At 53.0% G+C, this 17,851-nt stretch overlaps 1 protein-coding gene across 8 annotated transcripts in view; it reads right to left on the bottom strand.

The window, feature by feature from the left end:
• CACNA1A (calcium voltage-gated channel subunit alpha1 A) overlaps positions 1-17,851 on the bottom strand; it is a 287,235-nt gene that overhangs the window by 77,593 nt on the left and 191,791 nt on the right. For 5 of the 8 annotated variants that reach the window (XM_086698924.1, XM_086698921.1, XM_086698919.1 and 2 more), the window contains 8 exons: positions 17,674-17,771; positions 9,099-9,308; positions 5,340-5,452; positions 4,283-4,395; positions 4,012-4,143; positions 3,646-3,718; positions 1,064-1,181; positions 858-925 (listed from right to left, as the gene is read on the bottom strand). In XM_086698924.1, coding sequence (XP_086555050.1) covers positions 858-925; positions 1,064-1,181; positions 3,646-3,718; positions 4,012-4,143; positions 4,283-4,395; positions 5,340-5,452; positions 9,099-9,308; positions 17,674-17,771 — 925 coding nt within the window. The remainder of the gene's footprint in view (positions 1-857; positions 926-1,063; positions 1,182-3,645; positions 3,719-4,011; positions 4,144-4,282; positions 4,396-5,339; positions 5,453-9,098; positions 9,309-17,673; positions 17,772-17,851) is intronic. The other 3 variants (XM_086698925.1, XM_086698923.1, XM_086698922.1) reach the window with 1 other exon arrangement.

The following is a 17,851-nucleotide window of genomic DNA, read 5'->3' as shown; positions in this document are numbered from 1 at the left end:
TCCCAACACCCTCCTCTGAAATTGCAGAAAAGGTGCCAGCTTCCTTTGTGCAGTGCGCAACCTGTACAACCATTCCCAGCAGCCCTGCTTGTGGGCTCTCCCAAGGGTGTGAGCGGTGTTCCTGAAAGCAGTGTTGCCTCCTCTGTGCCCAGCTGAGACGCATCCGAGTTCCAGGGAGTCCAAGGCTGCTCTAAGAGGCATCTGACACGAAGTTTTGCTCCCTTTGTTGGGCACTTACTGTAGAGCAAGAACTGTGTCGAGTACCTGACGTGCACAGTGTGCTACTGTGAATAGTAGCTGCTATTATCATACCATCTGGGGCCAGTGACTTTGCCTTTCTGAGCCTCAGTTTCCCCTTCTGCAAAAGGGAGAGAACAGCGATGCCTGGCACCGGCAGCATCTAATTCTTTACTGATGTCACTTGGGGACGACGTCCGGCCAGCTCCCAAGCTCATGGGGCCACGAGGTGAGCCTCAGGCCCCTGTGTGGGTTTTCCCACCTGTCCCATCCCTTCAGGTCTGGGGTGGTGACAGTGCCTGCTGGCCTGGGGGCTGCGCCATTCCTTGGAGAGGTCCCTTGACGCTCCCCGCTCCCTATAAATGGGCCCTCGGGTGGAGCCTGCCATCTGTTTCCTGTGGCAGCCCCGCAGCCTTACGCCCCCCCACCTTCTTTGCTGTGGAATCCTCCTGATTAGCGACAGACTGTTTCAGGGGGAGGGGGCTCCTTCTGCCTGGGAACAGAGCCTCCAGGGCAAAAGCTCGGACCCTGTCTCCAACCCCACGCCCAGCACAGCGCTGATCGGCCACAAGCAGGCGGTAACTTTGCCCGAGGGAGAAGCATTCTGCCACCAACTCCACCTTGGTGAGCTCCTGGGCGTTGGCCAAATTATCCACCGCGATGGCTAAGAACACGTTCAGGAGGGTGTCTGCAGGCGCTGGAGTCAGGGAAAGCACCACCACTCGACCCCGGGTACCCGGGCCTCGAGGACCCTCCCTCGCCGCCCGGCTGCTCCGCCAGCCCCGCCCCCGCCCCGCCCCCGCCGGCCCCGCCCCGCGGAGGATACAGTTCCCGAAGAGCGTCAGCACGATGAAGTAGATGGAGAAGACCATGCCGCCCTGCACGCCCCCCTGAGACTTGATACCGTCATACATGACCTCGTTCCAGTCTTCGCCCGTCAGGATCTGAAAGGGGACGGAGAAACACACAGCCAACCCCTCTCAGCCACGGGCCCCCGCGGAGACGCCTTGGCTGCGGGTGGCTCTTGGGGCGTGGGAGGGGCCACCCCTGCCCTGAGGGGCTCTCGGCCTGGCTTCCAGGGAAAGGTGCGTCTGGGGGAGTCACAGCTCGTTCCGTAACTCTGTCCTGCCTCGTGTGACCAGGGGATTCACTACAGACGGGGCTGTGCCCCCCTAAATTCATAGGTTGAAGCTCTAAGATGTATATTTTTTAATGTTTGTTTTTGAGAGCGAAAGAGAGAGAAAGACAGAACGTGAGCAGGGGAGGGGCAGAGAGCGAGGGAGACACAGAATCCGAAGCGGGCTCCAGGCTCTGAGCTGTCAGCACAGAGCCCGACGCGGGGCTCGAACTCACAGACCGTGAGATCACCACCTGAGCCGAACTCCCCAGCTGTGAGATCAGGACCCGAGCGGAAGTCGGACACTTAGCCAACTGAGCCACCCAGGTGCCCCTGTCCGTTTAAGATCTAAACGCTCATGTGACGGTATTTGGGGATGGGGGGTAATCAGGGTTAGATGAGGTCATGATGATGGGCCTCTCATCATGGGAACTGGGGCCTTTATAAGAAGAGACACCAGAGAACTTGTTCTGTCTCTCCCCATCTCCATGCCATGTGAGGACACGGTGGGAAGGTGGCCATTTGTAAACCAGGAAGAAAGTCCTAACCAGGAACCAACCCCGCGGGCACCTTGCTCACGGACTTCCAGCCTCCAGATATACGAGAAATAAATTTCTGGTGCTTAAGCCGCATATTCACTGGTCCTTCTGGCCTGCTGTGCCTGGGGGCAGGGCGGGTGCCAGTGACGGGAGAATGTGTCAGGCACAGGGAGGCAGGTGCTGGCAAACACAAGTCTCCCTGATGCTTATGGGATGGACTGAGGGGACAGGCGTGCGTCACCCACACGCTCACTAAAAAAAAAAAAAAAAAAAAAAAAAAAAAAAAAATCCAACTTCCCTCCTCTGTAATATTTCCACAAGGATAAACTAAATGTGAATCAACTCCAAAAATGTCAACCCGTTAATGTGGGTTTCTCAGCCTCGGCCCTGCTGACATTTGGGGACCGGGTCATTCTCTGTTAAGGGGCCGTCCTGGGCACACAGGTGCCTGTAGCCTAACTCCCCCAGGGCTGTGACAACCAACCACGGTTCTAGAACTTCCAAGTGTCCTCGGGGGACAGACCCCCCCCCCTTAGACAAGAACCCCTGTGCTCAAGACCCACCATCAACAATCTTCATGGCTAGTTTCCCTTTCTAACCCCCTGTCCAGGGATTCTCTTTTAGAAACTGCCCTCCCCGGGGAAGGAGAAAGTGAAGTCACATTTTCCATAGATTTCCTGTCTCCCCCACCCCACAAAGAGACAGAACCCACCAGGCTCTGGTGGTCCCAGCCAGGTCAGTCCCCAACCTCAGGGCATGTGCCCACACAGAAGCAGCAGTTGGTTTGGGGAGAGCGCCCAGGGTCTCTTTGCCTTGGAATGTGGGATCAGGGGCATCTCCTAATCCAGGGAGGATGGGTGTGGTAACCATGCCTCATTTTCTGTATTCTGATGCTGTGACTTGGTGGGGGTCGGGGGTTTGTTGACCCTGGAGGGGGTCAGGGCCAGCTAATTCCTAGACATAATGGCCAACTTGCCCACGGTGTGCACTTTTCAAGTGCAAACCAACCACCTCCTCTATGGGGCTCTTACACTCGGGGCCCACAGTCCCCTGATCTTTCTCATCAGCTAACCCGAGATGGCCCCCACGCCCAGAGCCCCGCTGAAATCACTCCAGCTAGCCACTTCTAAATCTGCTTACCCTGCCTCGCGGGATCCTTCCTGCAGAAACCACAATAAAGGCTTGTGCTCATGTTCCCCCTTCTCTGCCTCCTGACCTCCCCCTCGTGGCCCTGCGTGGCCCACTGTGGACTTCCTCTCTTGGGATCTCCAAGTACAACAGACTGCCTTTCCAATGGCATTTACCCACCATTGTTGATTGAGGTTGCAATCTCACGGAGATCTGCTGGCCTCACCGTGCCTGAATAATTCTAAAACCTGTATTTTATTTTTTTTAATTTTTTTTTTTTCAACGTTTATTTATTTTTGGGACAGAGAGAGACAGAGCATGAACGGGGGAGGGGCAGAGAGAGAGGGAGACACAGAATTGGAAACAGGCTCCAGGCTCTGAGCCATCAGCCCAGAGCCCGACGCGGGGCTCGAACTCACAGACTGCGAGATCGTGACCTGGCTGAAGTCGGACGCTTAACCGACTGCGCCACCCAGGCGCCCCTAAAACCTGTATTTTAAAACAGCGGGACGAGGCAAAGCGGGGGAAGAGCGATTTGAGGAACCCCCCCTCCTATGCTGAATGGTTGCTTCAGTCTCTGGCACTAAGAGGTATCCGCCCACGGGGGCCAGGTGAAGACCGTACCTGAAACACTGTCATTATTGCTGCTGGAAAAGTGTCGAAATTGGTAGGAGGAGTCCCTTCATCGAAGTTAAACCTGCGGGGAGGACACAGGCATTTCACGCTGGCCCTGCCCTGGGTGCTCTGAGGGCTTACTTAGCTCAGCATCCTGTCTCCAGGGCAACATCTCCAGCATCTCTGTTCCCCAGGACACCCTGACTGGTACCCAGGACCCCGCCCATCTGGGTGAATACACTGGGCTCCCGGAGCCACAAGGGGGGCGGTCTGCGGGATGGAGGTGAGCCTGGGTCTCTGGATGCACCAGACCCACTTCTGTCCCCGCACGGGACCCCGGGGAAGCGGAAGTCAGGGAGTCTGCTGAGCGCTTACTGGCCGCCGAAGAGTTGCATTCCCAAAAGGGCGAAGACCACGATGAACAGGAAAAGGAGGAACAACAGGCTGATGATGGATTTCATGGAGTTGAGAAGAGAGACGACCAGGTTCCTGAGTGATGCCCAGTACCTGCCAGCAGAGCCCGGGTCGGGGAGGGGCGGTCAGGCCGGTCAGCTGAGCCCGCCCGTCCCCACAAGCTGGAGGTGGCCCCACCCCGGTCCCCATCCCCGCCCCTGCTGGGATGCCGGGGGATGCTCCAGAGACTTACTTTGTGACTTTGAAAATACGCAATAACCTGAGGGCTCGTAACACGCTGATTCCAAAGGATGTGCCGGGTTTTATGACGGCCCAGATGACCTCGAAGATGCTCCCGATGATAACCTGGAGCAGAGAACCTGGTCTTGCGTCCAGGGCCCTGGAAACCGTGCCCTGGCCCCGGACCTTACGGGAACCCAACCAAGATGCCCCCACACGGAAGCAGGGTGAGGGTCTCCACCCCAAGAAGCCTCGAGGGGCCCCTGGGTACTGCAGTAACCATTTCCTTGCGTTTTTTCAGAAATCGAAGTGAAACCCACAGAACGTCAAAGTAACAACTTGAAGCACAGAACCCGTGGGCATTTCACGCATTCACAATGTTGTGTCAGTGTCACCTCTATGCAGTTCTGAGACATTTTCATCACTCCCCCAAGAGACCCTGTCTCCCCATGAGCAGTCACTCCCCATTCCTTCCTCCTCCCCACAACCACTTACCTGCTTCTGGTCTCTATGGATATGTCTATTCTGGACCTTTCACAGAAATGGAATTATGCAGTATGTGACCTTTTGGGTCTGGCTTCTTTCACTGAGCATAACGTTTTTTGAGGTCCTTGCCCCTTGAAAGTTCTCAAGCATCATCCTTAACCAACATACAGTCGTCTAGTTTTTATCCTTTTGATCTTACGGGAGCGGAGCGGAATCCTGCTCTACGGGCTGATTTTTGTCAATGTCTGTGGCTGGTCGCCTCTCCTTGCTGTGGAGAATTCCGTTATATGGCCGTGCCACAGTTTATTTCTCCATTTTGCTGCCATGCGATATTGGGTCCTTTGGTTTGGAACTTTTATAAACGAAAGAGGGCCTGAACGTTTCCCTCCCGCTGGCAGTGGCTAAAAGTTTGGGAACCTCTGTGTCCTCACCGGTATCTGGGATTGCCCTCTCATTCCTTCTGCCTTCGGCTGCGTCTCTCACGTCCAGACGTGACCCTACTGTTCCCTTTCTGATGTGCCCAGGCATCAGCCGTTCTTGGCCAGAGCCGGAGAGTTGAACTTCCTATCAACGAGAGTACTTACCCCACAGTCAAAGCAGTTGAAGGAAGAGTGGAAGTAAGGCCGCGTCCCAAGCCCGTACATTTTTATAAACATTTCGGACATAAAGAGTCCTAAGAAAATGAATTCTGCATAGTCTAGAAGGGAGAGGAGGGAGAATGGAAAGGAAGTTAGGTTTGTGGAGTGCGTGGCGGGGGGGGGGGGGGTGTTCCAGGCGGCTCTGACTTTCCTGTTAATAACAACCCCATCCATCTGGCCTGGCAGGCAGGGAGAGAGGAGGGTCGTTGGTGGCCTTGGCTAAAGATTATGCAAGTTTCCTTTCCACGGGTCTCAGTTTCTCCTCTGTTAAAGTGAGGAACAACAATTGTCCCCCACCCTCCAACCCACCAACCCCTGGCCGATCTTAAAAAGGAGTGGGGAAAGTTCCATGGCTCTCCACCACGCACTTTTTTGCTCTGGTTCAACGATAACAGCTGGGCACAGGTCCTTGCCAAGGACTCAGGTTTTGTGCTGGCTGGTGGGTTCCTGTGTGCTTAGTACGTTTTATTTTTTTATTTAAAAAATTTTTTTTAACGTTTTATTCATTCTTGAGACACGGAGAGACAGAGCATGAATGGGGGAGGGTCAGAGAGAGAGGGAGACACAGAATCCGAAACAGGCTCCAGACTCCAAGCTGTCAGCACAGAGCCCGACGCGGGGCTCGAACTCACGGACCGCGAGATCATGACCTGAGCCGAAGTCGGACGCTCAACTGACTGAGCCACCCAGGCGCCCCAGTACGTTTTAAAACTAATGAACGAACGAACGAACAAACTGCCCGACTAACAAAATAACAATGAGCCCAGGATGCCATAATCTAAGAGTTATGATAAGTCCACTTTTACACGCCTGAGCTCGAAAGGAGAAACTGAAAGAGAAATCATAATGGTGTCCTTTTAGTAACCTTTGTGTCAGGGGCTTAGTTGGAGACTCAGGGGTAACCAATCTAAGATATGGCCCTTCTCCCAACTTGGAAAACCTATCTGATGCCCCCCCCCACCCCCGGTAGAATCCTGTCTTGTTGATGTCTAAAAGTCTTGGACAAGGTAAAGCACTTTTGTTCTTTGGTAAGAAAGCATGATAGTCCAAACGCCCTGGGGAGAGGTAACATATGGGAATTTGTTTGCACCAGCAGAGAAATGGCTAATTTCAAGACATTTTCCGAGAGAGCTTTCTTGGTGGGGTAAGGAGGCTTTCTGAGCAGAAGAAAACAGAAAGGAAGACAAAGGACCCAAACTTCCAAGAGTTTCAGTTTTGGTCACATAGTTAATTCTGTTTGAAAGCCAAGGGTGTTGGGGCGCTGGGGTTGCTCAATCGGTTAAGTGTCTGACTCTCGATTTTGGCTCAGGTCACGATCTCACGATCCGTGGGTCCGAGTGCCGCGTTGGGCTCTGTGCGGGCAGTGCAGAGACTGCTTGGGATTCTCTTGTCCTCTCTCTCTGCCCCTCCCCGCCTCAAAAATAAATAAACATTAAAAAAAGAAAGAAAGTCAAGGGTGTTTCTTTTATCATTCTTTTAAGAGGTGGTTTGAACCGTCAAGGTCCTTCACACTCATTCCTGACCGAATCTTCTTCCCCTTAGTGTTTTGGACGCCAGGGAGCTCCTAGTGTCTGAGGGAAACCAGGGTCTCTGGAATCGTCAGGCCAAAATATCAGCGAGGGACATCTGGCTGTAACTTCTGGTGCATTCCGAGAACCACCAGAAACAACTTTGGGAAACCTGCTCCCTAGTTACCATGGCAACCTGGTTGCTGGCAATGCACAAGACCTGAGAGAATTGTCTGTAGCCCGGGAGGGTCGGGAAGAACTTTCAGGGCCCAATAAACCCAATTTCCAGATGAGAAATCTGAGACCCCGAGAAACGACCACACCTCACGGATTCTAAGACACACGCTTTTGTTCAGTTTGACATCTGGGAAATTGGGGTGTATCTTCAAATCGACATGTCCTCGTTTAAGATAGTAGCCCTGCTTTCTTTCTTTGTGGCAAATAAAATAAAAAGGGTGCTTTATAAACGAAGACGCTTTCCGCTGATGGCTGGCTGTCGGTAGTGACTTGTCCGGGGTCACACGATGAGTTAGGAGCAGAGTGGGCACTGAGAACCCAGGTCATCTGGTGACCAGGGCAGGGATCTGTCATTAGTCACAGTTTGGATTCCGGGTTCAAATCCTGGCTTTGTCACTTACTAGCTGTGTGTTCCTGGGCAAGTTACTTAACCTCTCTGTGTCTCCTTTTCCTCAAATGGGGATAACTAGAGGACCTTTACAGACACAGGAGCCCAGGACAGGGAGTCCCAACTCTCTGTTCCTGAACCAGGACAGACAGAGCAAAGTGATTAGTGTGGAGAATATGGGAGATTAAAAATAGACTACCAGAGGAGATTAAAACAAGAAGTAAAGAGTCCTCATTTGTAAGACTCCACGGGGACCAAATGCAATTACGAGGGTTGGAACTAGGTCAGGGCTCTCAGAAGGAGAGCTGGCCCCTGGGGAGTGTCCTGAGGGGTCAACCAATGTGACAGAGAACAGTAAGGGTTACAAGGAAATAATGACCTGGACCAGGCTCCTAGGCCTCTCTAGGCTGAAGACTCGACTGTCTCCAGTGGCTGTCTGGGTCAACCCCGAACCAGGCCAGACGGGGCAAGAAGCTACGAACCTAAGTCAGGCCAGTAGATGCAGGTGGAGGGCAGCCAGCAGGCAAACGGTGTTGGGAAATCCTCACTCGGGGCCCACAGGCCAGAGCCAGGGTATGCGCTTGCCTTCCCCACCGCCAGACACTACTCTTATTGATTTCTCAGAGCTCTTTATTTTTTAAATCGCGGTCAGAGGTCTCCCCACCTCTCACTGCTTCTCCTCACCCCCTCCTGGCCATCAATTCTGATACTATCACATGCTAACTCCTGGAATCTGGAATAGGCCCAGAAAGGCAAGGCCTTAGGGGTCCTGGTAGCCATTGAAGGAGCCAGATGTTCTCATAGTTGTTGGGGCAGATCTTCTAGGAATGAATCCCGGATATAAGGAGGTCATAAAGGGCTAGAGAGGAAAGTGGGGGGGGGGGGGCGGGAAGAAGAAGGTTTGAAAGAAGAGGGGAGAAGCAGGGAGTGTCAGAAACAAGCAAATGGGGACAACATAAGGGCCACTCTTTGCCCCTAAAGCATCCCCCTCTCTCAACCACAAATCACTCATTTTAACATCCCCAGAGATATTACCTGTTAATTGCATGTGTGTTTCTGTCTCCATCTGGCTGTCCTGTGGTCTCTACCCCTTTCTGTCTCTCTTCCAATGCCCCCTTCACCAGCACCCTTATGCCTCTCTTTTAAAAAGCATCACAGGGGCACCAGGGTGGCTCAGTCAGTTAAATATCCGACTTCGGCTCAGGTCACGATCTTGCGGTTTGTGAGTTCGAGCCCCGCAGTGGGCTCTGCGCTGACAGCTCGGAGCCTGGAGCCCGCTTGGGATTCCTGTGTCTCCCTCTCTCTGCCCCTCCCCTGCCCGTTCTCTCTCTCTCTCTCAAAGAATAAATAAACGTTAAAAAATTAAAAAAAAGTATCACAGAAGTATTTGGTGGCCTGAATTCCAGCTTCCAGCCCTCAGGCCCAAAGACTCATTGAGGTGCAGCTGCAAACACGTCCACGTCAAAGGGCAGATTCAACAAGGGCTAAGGAAGGAACACGCGGCACCACAAGTGGGAAAGGGTGTGAGGAAGGGAGCGGGAGTGGGCAGGGGCGGGGCCGGGCGGTACTCACAGAGGAAGTCGGAGAGCCACTCGGGCTGGTTGTAGTGAACAATAGCGACACACAGAGTGTTGAGGGCTACCAGACTGAGCACAGTCCAGTAGAAGGCCTGAGTTTTGACCATGCGGCGGATGTAGAAACGCATCCTCCTCTCCTTTTTGTGAAAAAAAGTCGAGTTCTCCAGCTTGGCACTTTTAATGCTGGCTCGGGCGAAGGGAGACCCTGCCGAGGAGAGGACGGAGAAGGTCAGGGCGTTCCTGTGGAGGAAATTAACCGCCGCGCGGCCCCGGCACAGAATCCGGCCAGGGGATCCATCAGCTTCCCGGGCGAGCCGTCTAGCCCCCCCGGGGGAATCCACCATGACCCAGGGACGTAGCGTTCCAGAACTGGAGCTTACAGGAAGGCAAAGATCATAGTATCGCAAACGACCAACGAGAGCTCTGGATGTCACGGGGAGACAGATGGCTCTCCACTGATGATGCCAACCTCCTGCGTCTCTCTCTCCTGCCGCATCTGATGGCTCTGGGGGTCATGCCACGGTGGGGGAATGAGGAAGGAGCTTCTGCTCAGGACCCTCGCTGCAGGGAGAACTCCTGGAAAGCCTCCAGGAAGAGGTGTGGCTAGGACATTTAGTTTCCGTGGACACTTCACTTTAGACGTGAGCAGCAAAGAATCTGCCTGCATACGCTTTTACTTGTGGAGCATCTACTGTGTGCCAGGCTCTACTCCAGGTGTTTAGGACACTCTAGTTAGCAGAGCCCTGCCTTCCTGGGACTAATCTCCATTTGGGGAGAGAGAGAGCAAATATGGTAAAAAAAAAAAAAAAAAAAAAGTAATAGTGTGATGGAAGGTGCAATGTGCTTTGGCAAAAAGAAAAAGGACAGTAGTGTAAGGGGCTGGGGAGCCTCAGGAGGGACCATGGGGCAGGCTGCCATATTCAAGCCAAGCGGTCAAGGTGAAGGCATTGGTTTAAGCCCCCTTAGTATTTGTGGGCAGAGGAAACAGTAAATGCAAAGGTCCTGAGGCAGAAATATGCCTGCCTGACCTATCTGGGGAATGGCATAAGGAAACCAGTATGGCTGGAGTGGAGAAGATGAGGGGGAGACGAGGAGGAGCTGAAGGTAGGGTGGGGACCCTGCGGAATGAGCGGGGCTTTGCGGGACCGTGGGGAGAACTGACTCAGCTGCTCACAAGCGCCCTCTAGCTGCTGCAGGGCGGGGGGGGGGAACAGTCTGGAAGGCCAGGGCAAGAAGAGGGAGGTGACTGCATTGGTCCAGGCCAGCAATAATGACGGCTGGACTCCACGGTGGCTGGGAAGGCAGAAGAGTGGGCAGACTGGGGATGTGTTACTTCAGGGAGATTTCAACGCCTGCTGCTGGCCGAGTGTGGGTGTGAGAGAGACAGAGGAGCCAAGGTCTTTGGCCTGAGCCCCTGGAGGGACCGAGATGCCACGCACTGAGAGCGGACAGGTTTAGGGGAAGGTTCGCAGCTCCTATCTTCTAAATGATCTCTTCTTGAGCCCCTTCCAGGGCATTCGTTTGTTGGCTGACTGTTCTTTGGCTCATTCATTCTTTCCCCTGTTCACCAGCTTGTTCATCGATTCATGCGCTCATTGGTTGATTTGTCCATTCACTCATTCGTCCACCCAGCAGGTGCATCAGCAGCATCCGACCAGCATGGGACGCGGCAAACGTCTCCCAGGGCACCACTCCCTTCCCACGCACAAAATTTTAAACACACATGCCCCCTCGGCGGCAGCTGGCCAGCCCTGGTGGCGGGACCCTCTCTCCCTCATGTCCGTCGCCTGCCTGACCTCACAGCCGTTGAGAACCCCAGCGGGGCTCCTCACGGCCCCTTCTCAGTTGGGGCATGTCTGGCAGCTCCCAAAGACGTGGGATCCGCAGGCGTCCATAGGGCATGACAAAGAGTTGAGACTTTTGAAGGTCTCAGGTCAGGTTGGGATGCTCCGTGGGGAGGAGGAGGGAGAGCTCAGTCACAGTGGGCGGGAGGCTCCCCACCCCCCACTCCTGCTGGAGCCCCACCGAAAACCCGTTCCATTGCCAACCAGCAGGTGACCTTGGCCAAGACACCTCGCATCTTGGGGCCTCAGTGCCTCCGTTTGTAAACCGGGACAACCACACTGCCCACTCACAGGGCCGCTGGGAGAATACGCCTTAGCCCCGTGCTGGCCAACCATGGCCATCATAATCTTCTACTAGAACCCCCAGTGCTCCAGTGAAGACCGAGTTCATGTGCCAATTTATCGAGCAAGTCTTTCCTGATCACTGGCCCGGAGACATATCCCACAAGCACAGCACCCACTGGGAAGCAAAAGGGAAGTGCATGTTAACTGAACACCTACTACGTGCTAGGTCCCTGCTAGCTGTGTATCACCTGGATTGTATCTCACACTCACTTGGACCCACTCTCCCCTTCTCTATACATTCTTGTCTCTAGCTTTTCTCTGTGGTCTGGAATGGCAACTGCAGGCAATTCTTAGATTTTACAAATATTTTCATAAGACAGGGCGCCTGGATGGCTCCGTCGGTTAAGCGTCCGACTTCAGCTCAGGTCACGATCCCACGGTTCATGGGTTCGAGCCCTCCGTGGGGCTCTGTGCTGATGGCTCAGAGCCTGAAGTCTGCTTGGGATTCTGTGTCTCCCTCTCTCTCTGCCTCCCCCACCCCGCTTGTGCTCTGTCTCTCTCTCTCTCTAAAATAAATAAACATTAGGGGCGCCTGGGTGGCGCAGTCGGTTAAGCGTCTGACGTCAGCCAGGTCACGATCTCGCGGTCCGTGAGTTCGAGCCCCGCGTCAGGCTCTGGGCTGATGGCTCAGAGCCTGGAGCCTGTTTCCGATTCTGTGTCTCCCTCTCTCTCTGCCCCTCCCCCGTTCATGCTCTATCTCTCTCTGTCCCCAAAATAAATAAACGTTGAAAAAAAAAATTAAAAAAAAAAATAAATAAAATAAATAAACATTAAAAAAAATTTAATAAGAGATTTTATGGAACCCAACAGATCCAAAACATTATCATTTCAACACGGCATCAGTATAGAAATACGTTAAAGAGACGTTTCACACTCTTTTTCTTGGGCTAAGACTTCTAAATCTGATGTGTTAGAAGAATGAAGCACCTCTTTGCTCACACTGGCTCTGCCCAAGGGATCAAGAGCCACAGGTGACCAGTAGCGGTCTGGAATGTCCTGCCATGAGGACAGAAGCCTGTCACCACCAAGGCTTAAGATGGGGACTTGGGGCACTTTACATGCCCCTGAAATCGTCCATAAGTTGAAACAGGTCCTGCCCAAGCTGCGGGTTGAATTGTGCCCCTCAGAGAGACGTGTTCCAGTCCTAACCCCTGGGATCTGTGAACATGACCTTACTTGGAAGTTAAGGGTCTCCGTGGATGTCATCAAGTGAAGATGTGGCCCAACTCGATCAGGGTGGGTCCTAAATCCGGTGACTGGTGTCCTTATAAGAGGAGAAGAGCCACACAGGTGCACAAGGAGAAAAGCGTGTGGCAACAGAGGCCGGAGTCTGGTGATGCACACAGACGCCGGGGATTGCCAAGGATTGCTTCGAGCTGCCCAGTTTTGACACTATGTTACGCGGCCCTGGCCGACGGATATAGCCCGCACAGAGCTTCCGATCAAAAGTCATCTAAAAGGAATCTGATTTTCCTGAAGAGCTGGTTGTGATGGCAGCTTCCATTCACGGCTCAGCTTTTCCTATAGATGACTCAAATTCCAGAATTCAGCAGTATGTTCGTCAGCTGCAGACGAGACGGCTTTGTGAGGCGCTCATCGGCTGACTGGACCGCGCGGGAGAAACACCAACTGCGCAAGGCTGTGCTCGCTGCGGTCCAGGGTTCGACGGCAGACGCACGGCTCCGGCCTCATTCCGAAACGCTCAGCTGGTCTCACTTACGGAACGCAAGTCAAGTCATTTCCTGGTCAGAACGGGAATTCCAGAGGTGTCCTTTGGGGTACTGGCTGGAGCGGGGGCCCCTTCCTGTGCGTTTCTGAGCCATCAGGCAAAGGGGCTGGAGTTTGGTGGGTTTGCCCGGGGCAAACCTGGTCCGGGGACACCGAGCCCCTGGCCTACGTCTGGGACCCGTCTGGAGAGCTGAACGTCGCCTGCTCTGTTAACAGAAAGGGCACGGGACAGCCATGGCTCTTAGTCCGACCGCTTCCTACTCTGGTTTCCCGTCGTTCCCCTTATCACGTGCTTATCCCACACCAGCCTGGAACTGCATTCTCCAAGGAGCAAGGTCTCTTACGTCGGCCACCAATTCACGAGCAGGGTCTCCCACGGGCAAACCATCTGTGAGTCTCTCTCATGGCTTCTTGGCTGGCCCCCCTGTTATGTACTCACCTGGATCCCCCAGATTCATATGCCGGAGTCTTATCCCCTAGTACCTCGGAATGTGAGCCTATTTGGAGCTAGGTTCTTTATTTTTTTTTTTTATTTTTTTATTTTTAAAAATTTTTTTTTTCAACGTTTATTTATTTTATTTTTGGGACAGAGAGAGACAGAGCATGAACGGGGGAGGGGCAGAGAGAGAGGGAGACACAGAATCGGAAACAGGCTCCAGGCTCTGAGCCATCAGCCCAGAGCCCGACGCGGGGCTCGAACTCCCGGACCGCGAGATCGTGACCTGGCTGAAGTCGGCCGCTTAACCGACTGCGCCACCCAGGCGCCCCAGGAGCTAGGTTCTTTAACGAGCGAATTATAATGCAAACTCAGGTCCTGTAGGTGGGCCCTAATCCGATACTGACTGGGGTCCTTGTAAGAAGAGATCAGGAAAGACCGTGTGAAGACACAGGGAGGGGTCTATCAGCCTGGTCTACAGCCTTGGAGGGAGGCCTCAGAAGCAGCCAACCCTGATGGACGCCTTGAGCTAGGAACTCCAGTCTCCAGAACTGTGAGAAACTAGATTTCTGCTGTTAAGCCCCCCAAGCCTATGCTATTTTATTACGGCAGCCGTCGCAAATGGATGCTCTCTCCCCGTTCCACAGAAAGCCCAGCTTAGAAACAAACCCCTCCTGGGGCGCCTGGGTGGCTCAGTCGCTCACGCGGTGGACTTCAGCTCAGGTCACGATCTCACGGCTCGTGGGTTCGAGCCCCGCGTCGGGCTCTGTGCTGGCGGCTCGGGGCCTGGAGTCTGCTTTGGATTCTGGGTCTCCTTCTCTCCCTGCCTCCCCCGTGCTCACGCTCTGTCTCTCTCTCTCTCTCTCTTTCAAAAATTAAATGAACATTAAAAACATTTTTTTCAAAAACCAAAACCAAAAAACAAAACAACAAACGCCTCCTCCGTGAAGCTTTCTCTGCTTTCCACCAAATTCTTCCCAGCCTGTACAGCTATCAGAGTCCTCATGATCAGTCTCTCGTTGCTTTTTTTTAAAATATTTTTTACCTACTTGCTTACGTACTTAATTAATTTTTTTTTTAATTTTTTTTTTTCAACGTTTTTTATTTTTATTTTTGGGACAGAGAGAGACAGAGCATGAATGGGGGAGGGGCAGAGAGAGAGGGAGACACAGAATCGGAAACAGGCTCCAGGCTCCGAGCCATCAGCCCAGAGCCTGACGCGGGGCTCGAACTCACGGACCGCGAGATCGTGATCTGGCTGAAGTCGGACGCTTAACCGACTGCACCACCCAGGCGCCCCATCTCTCTTTCAAAAATTAAATGAACATTAAAAACATTTTTTTCAAAAACCAAAACCAAAAAACAAAACAACAAACGCCTCCTCCGTGAAGCTTTCTCTGCTTTCCATCAAATTCTTCCCAGCCTGTACAGCTATCAGAGTCCTCATGATCAGTCTCTCATTGCTTTTTTTTAAAATATTTTTTACCTACTTGCTTACGTACTTAATTAATTTTTTAAAAGACAGCGAGAGCACAGGGTGGCGAGGGGCAGAGGGAGAGAGAGACAGAGACAGAGACAGAGAGAGAATCCCAAGCAGGCTCCACACTGTCAGCACAGAGACCAACTCGGGGCTCAGTCTCGCGACCCTGAGATCGTGACCTGAGCCGAGATCGAGAGTCAGACACGCAACTGATTGAGCCACCCAGGCGCCCCCAGTCTGTGTTGCTTTTAAGTAACTTTAACCGTAGTTAATTACTTTTCTGATTTCAAAAGAAACGCCCGTCACTCCGTGTAGAAAGTGAAAGAAAATCCCTCACACTTTTAAGTACCTCTCATACTTAATATTGTTCTTGCAATGGGATCATACATTTTATATAATGCTGTGCTGTTTGCTTTTTTCACTGAGAAATCGCTTTCAAACATCTTTCCATGCGAGCAGCAGCCATGTTCTTTTTCCTGGCTGCGTAACAGTCCATCGTATGTAAATACTGCAATTTCTTCAGTCATCTCCCCATTTCTGGGCATGTGGGTTGTCTCTGGTTTTCACTTTATTTTCTTGTGTGTGTTTTCGCTTAAAAGATTTTAAGTCATCTCTCTACCCAACACGGGGCTCCAACTCACCACCCCAAGATCAAGAGTTGCACGCTCTACCGACAGAGCCAGCCGGGCTCTTTCGGTTCTCGCTTTTTTGAACACCAGAGACAACGCTGTTGAGAAGAGGCATCGATCTTTTGCACGCGTGGAAGAACTATTTTTGCAGCAGAAATGCCGGGTCAAAGAATAGAAACATCTACAGTTAAATAATACCCAACCACACGGTGGAAACCGTGCAAACCAAACTCCTACGCTCAGCACACGACAATGCCCATTTCCCCACATCCTTGCCAACATTGGGTAGTATCACTTTTCCATCTTTTCTAGGATGACTGATGAAAAATAACCTCTCCATCAGTGGGGAGCAGGTACCCAATCTTATCCACAGAGGCGATCCTAACTTGAGTATGCCAATCTTTTGGTGTGTGAGCCAGACTGACGGATCAAACACACAGAGCACTGGTGGGAGTGCTCCCGTTCCTGAACTTGCTGCGGGAGGAGGGACACAGATGCACCCACAAGTCGAAACAGGTCTAGCTCAGCATTACAAGGCAAAAGAGGGTTGTGGCTAGAACTTAAAAATGCAAATTGAAACGAGCTTGAAGGTATCATTACAGACCTACTTAGCTGGGAAAGGGAATTAAATGGGCAATACGCAGTGGCTGGGGAGGGGGGAATCCGTTGAACGTATGAGTGCTTGGCAGGTTTATACATGGGGTCGGTGTTTCTGAAACCCAGAAGGGCTCTGTGAATAATGCGTTGAAAAGCTGTTGATATCTTTGATCCTGTAATTATCCCCAAGGAAACACGCCCAAAGGGTGGGGGCAGTAATTGAACATAAATGCTCGCGGTGGTGCTCCTCTGGAGGGGCAAAACACTGGAAACTCCAACACCATAGGACAGAGCCACGGCTAAGCAAACAAGTACGGGGGCGCCACCCTCCGGGAGGATGGGACTGCAGTGGAAATGATGTCAAAACCCAGCGCACAAGGTCAAACACCAGGGGGGAGCGAAAACAGCAGCGTATGGAATAGTTGGTGCCCGTGGATCAGAACCACGTGTATATATTAAATTCCCTTCTCCCCTTCCTTCCTCCCCTCCCTCCCTTTAAAGGCTTTCTCCCCGCAAGGTCATGTGTTACTTCCCCTGCCTGGATGCTCTCCCACTTTCATTACTGGAATGTTTAAAAACCCACTTCAGGGCGCCCGGGTGCCTCAGTCGGTTGAGCGCCTGACTCAGGTTGGTTTGGGCTCAGGTTCGTGAGTTTGAGTCCCACATCGGGCTCTGTGCCGACAGCATGGGGCCTGCTTGGGATTCTCTCTCTCTCCCTCTCTCTCTCTGCCCCCCTCTCCCGCTTGCTCTGTCTCTCTCTCTCTCTCTCTCTCTCAAAGAAAAAAATTTTTTGTTCAAAATATAATCTAGTCTCTCCGGAGAAGGTCGGAAGCAACACAGTCTCAATCAGCAGGGGCGCGCAGGGAAAGAGCAAATGTCCCCTCCTCCCCAGGCTCTGCCCTTGGCAAGAACCAACAGCAACAGACCGAGCACAGCCTTCCGCCTGGCTCTCTCTGCTTTCACGGCCACGGCCAACTCCTATACTCATCCTGCAGTCCTCAGCTTCAATGTCGCCTCCTCCGAGAAGCCTTCCCTGACCACCCCCCATTCTTCCAGAGCACGCCAAACCCGGGGCGTCTCCTCAGCAGCGCTACGATCACGACAGGCTTATTTCGGGAACTACCTGTTTAACCTCTGCGTCCTGCCCTGGACCGCAAGGCCCACGCGGGTCGGGATTTGGTTTCCCATCCTATTCACAGCCGGCCCTTCGTAAGAGCAGCCCCTCCGTGAGTGCTGACGAATCGTAATATCATTACTGGGAGCTTATGCTGTGCCGGGCGCCCTTCTGAATGTTTACTGTGGATTATTTAGTTTAAGCTCCACGAACGGTAGGTATCAGGAGAGAGGCGCCGCTGTTATTCCCATAATCGCGTCACCTCCTCCAGGAGACAAAGGTGGCAAGGGGCAGAGGAGGGATCCAAGGGCAGGCCTGGAGGGTCCCAGGCCTTCAGCGCGCATCTCTGGCGCCATCGGTGACAACCGAGCGCCAGGATGCCGCTGGACAGACTCACCCACGGAGGCGATGTCGGCCAGCTGGTCCTCGGCCTCCTCGGGGTTGAGCAGGTCGGTCTTGCTTTTCTTTATGGTGGCTCTCCGCAGAGCTCCAACAATGGAAACATGGCAAGAGAAAAAGACGTTACCCTTTTGGACACTGGAACCACACCTCGGCGCCCCTGCGTCCTCGGCCCC

Source organism: Puma concolor, chromosome A2 (genome assembly GCF_028749965.1).
Source record: "Puma concolor isolate L17-30 chromosome A2, mPumCon1.1.hap2, whole genome shotgun sequence".
Classification (NCBI taxonomy): Eukaryota; Metazoa; Chordata; class Mammalia; order Carnivora; family Felidae; genus Puma; species Puma concolor.
The sequence above is the reverse complement of the archived record's forward strand: the minus strand, read 5'-3'. Positions and strand labels throughout refer to the sequence as shown.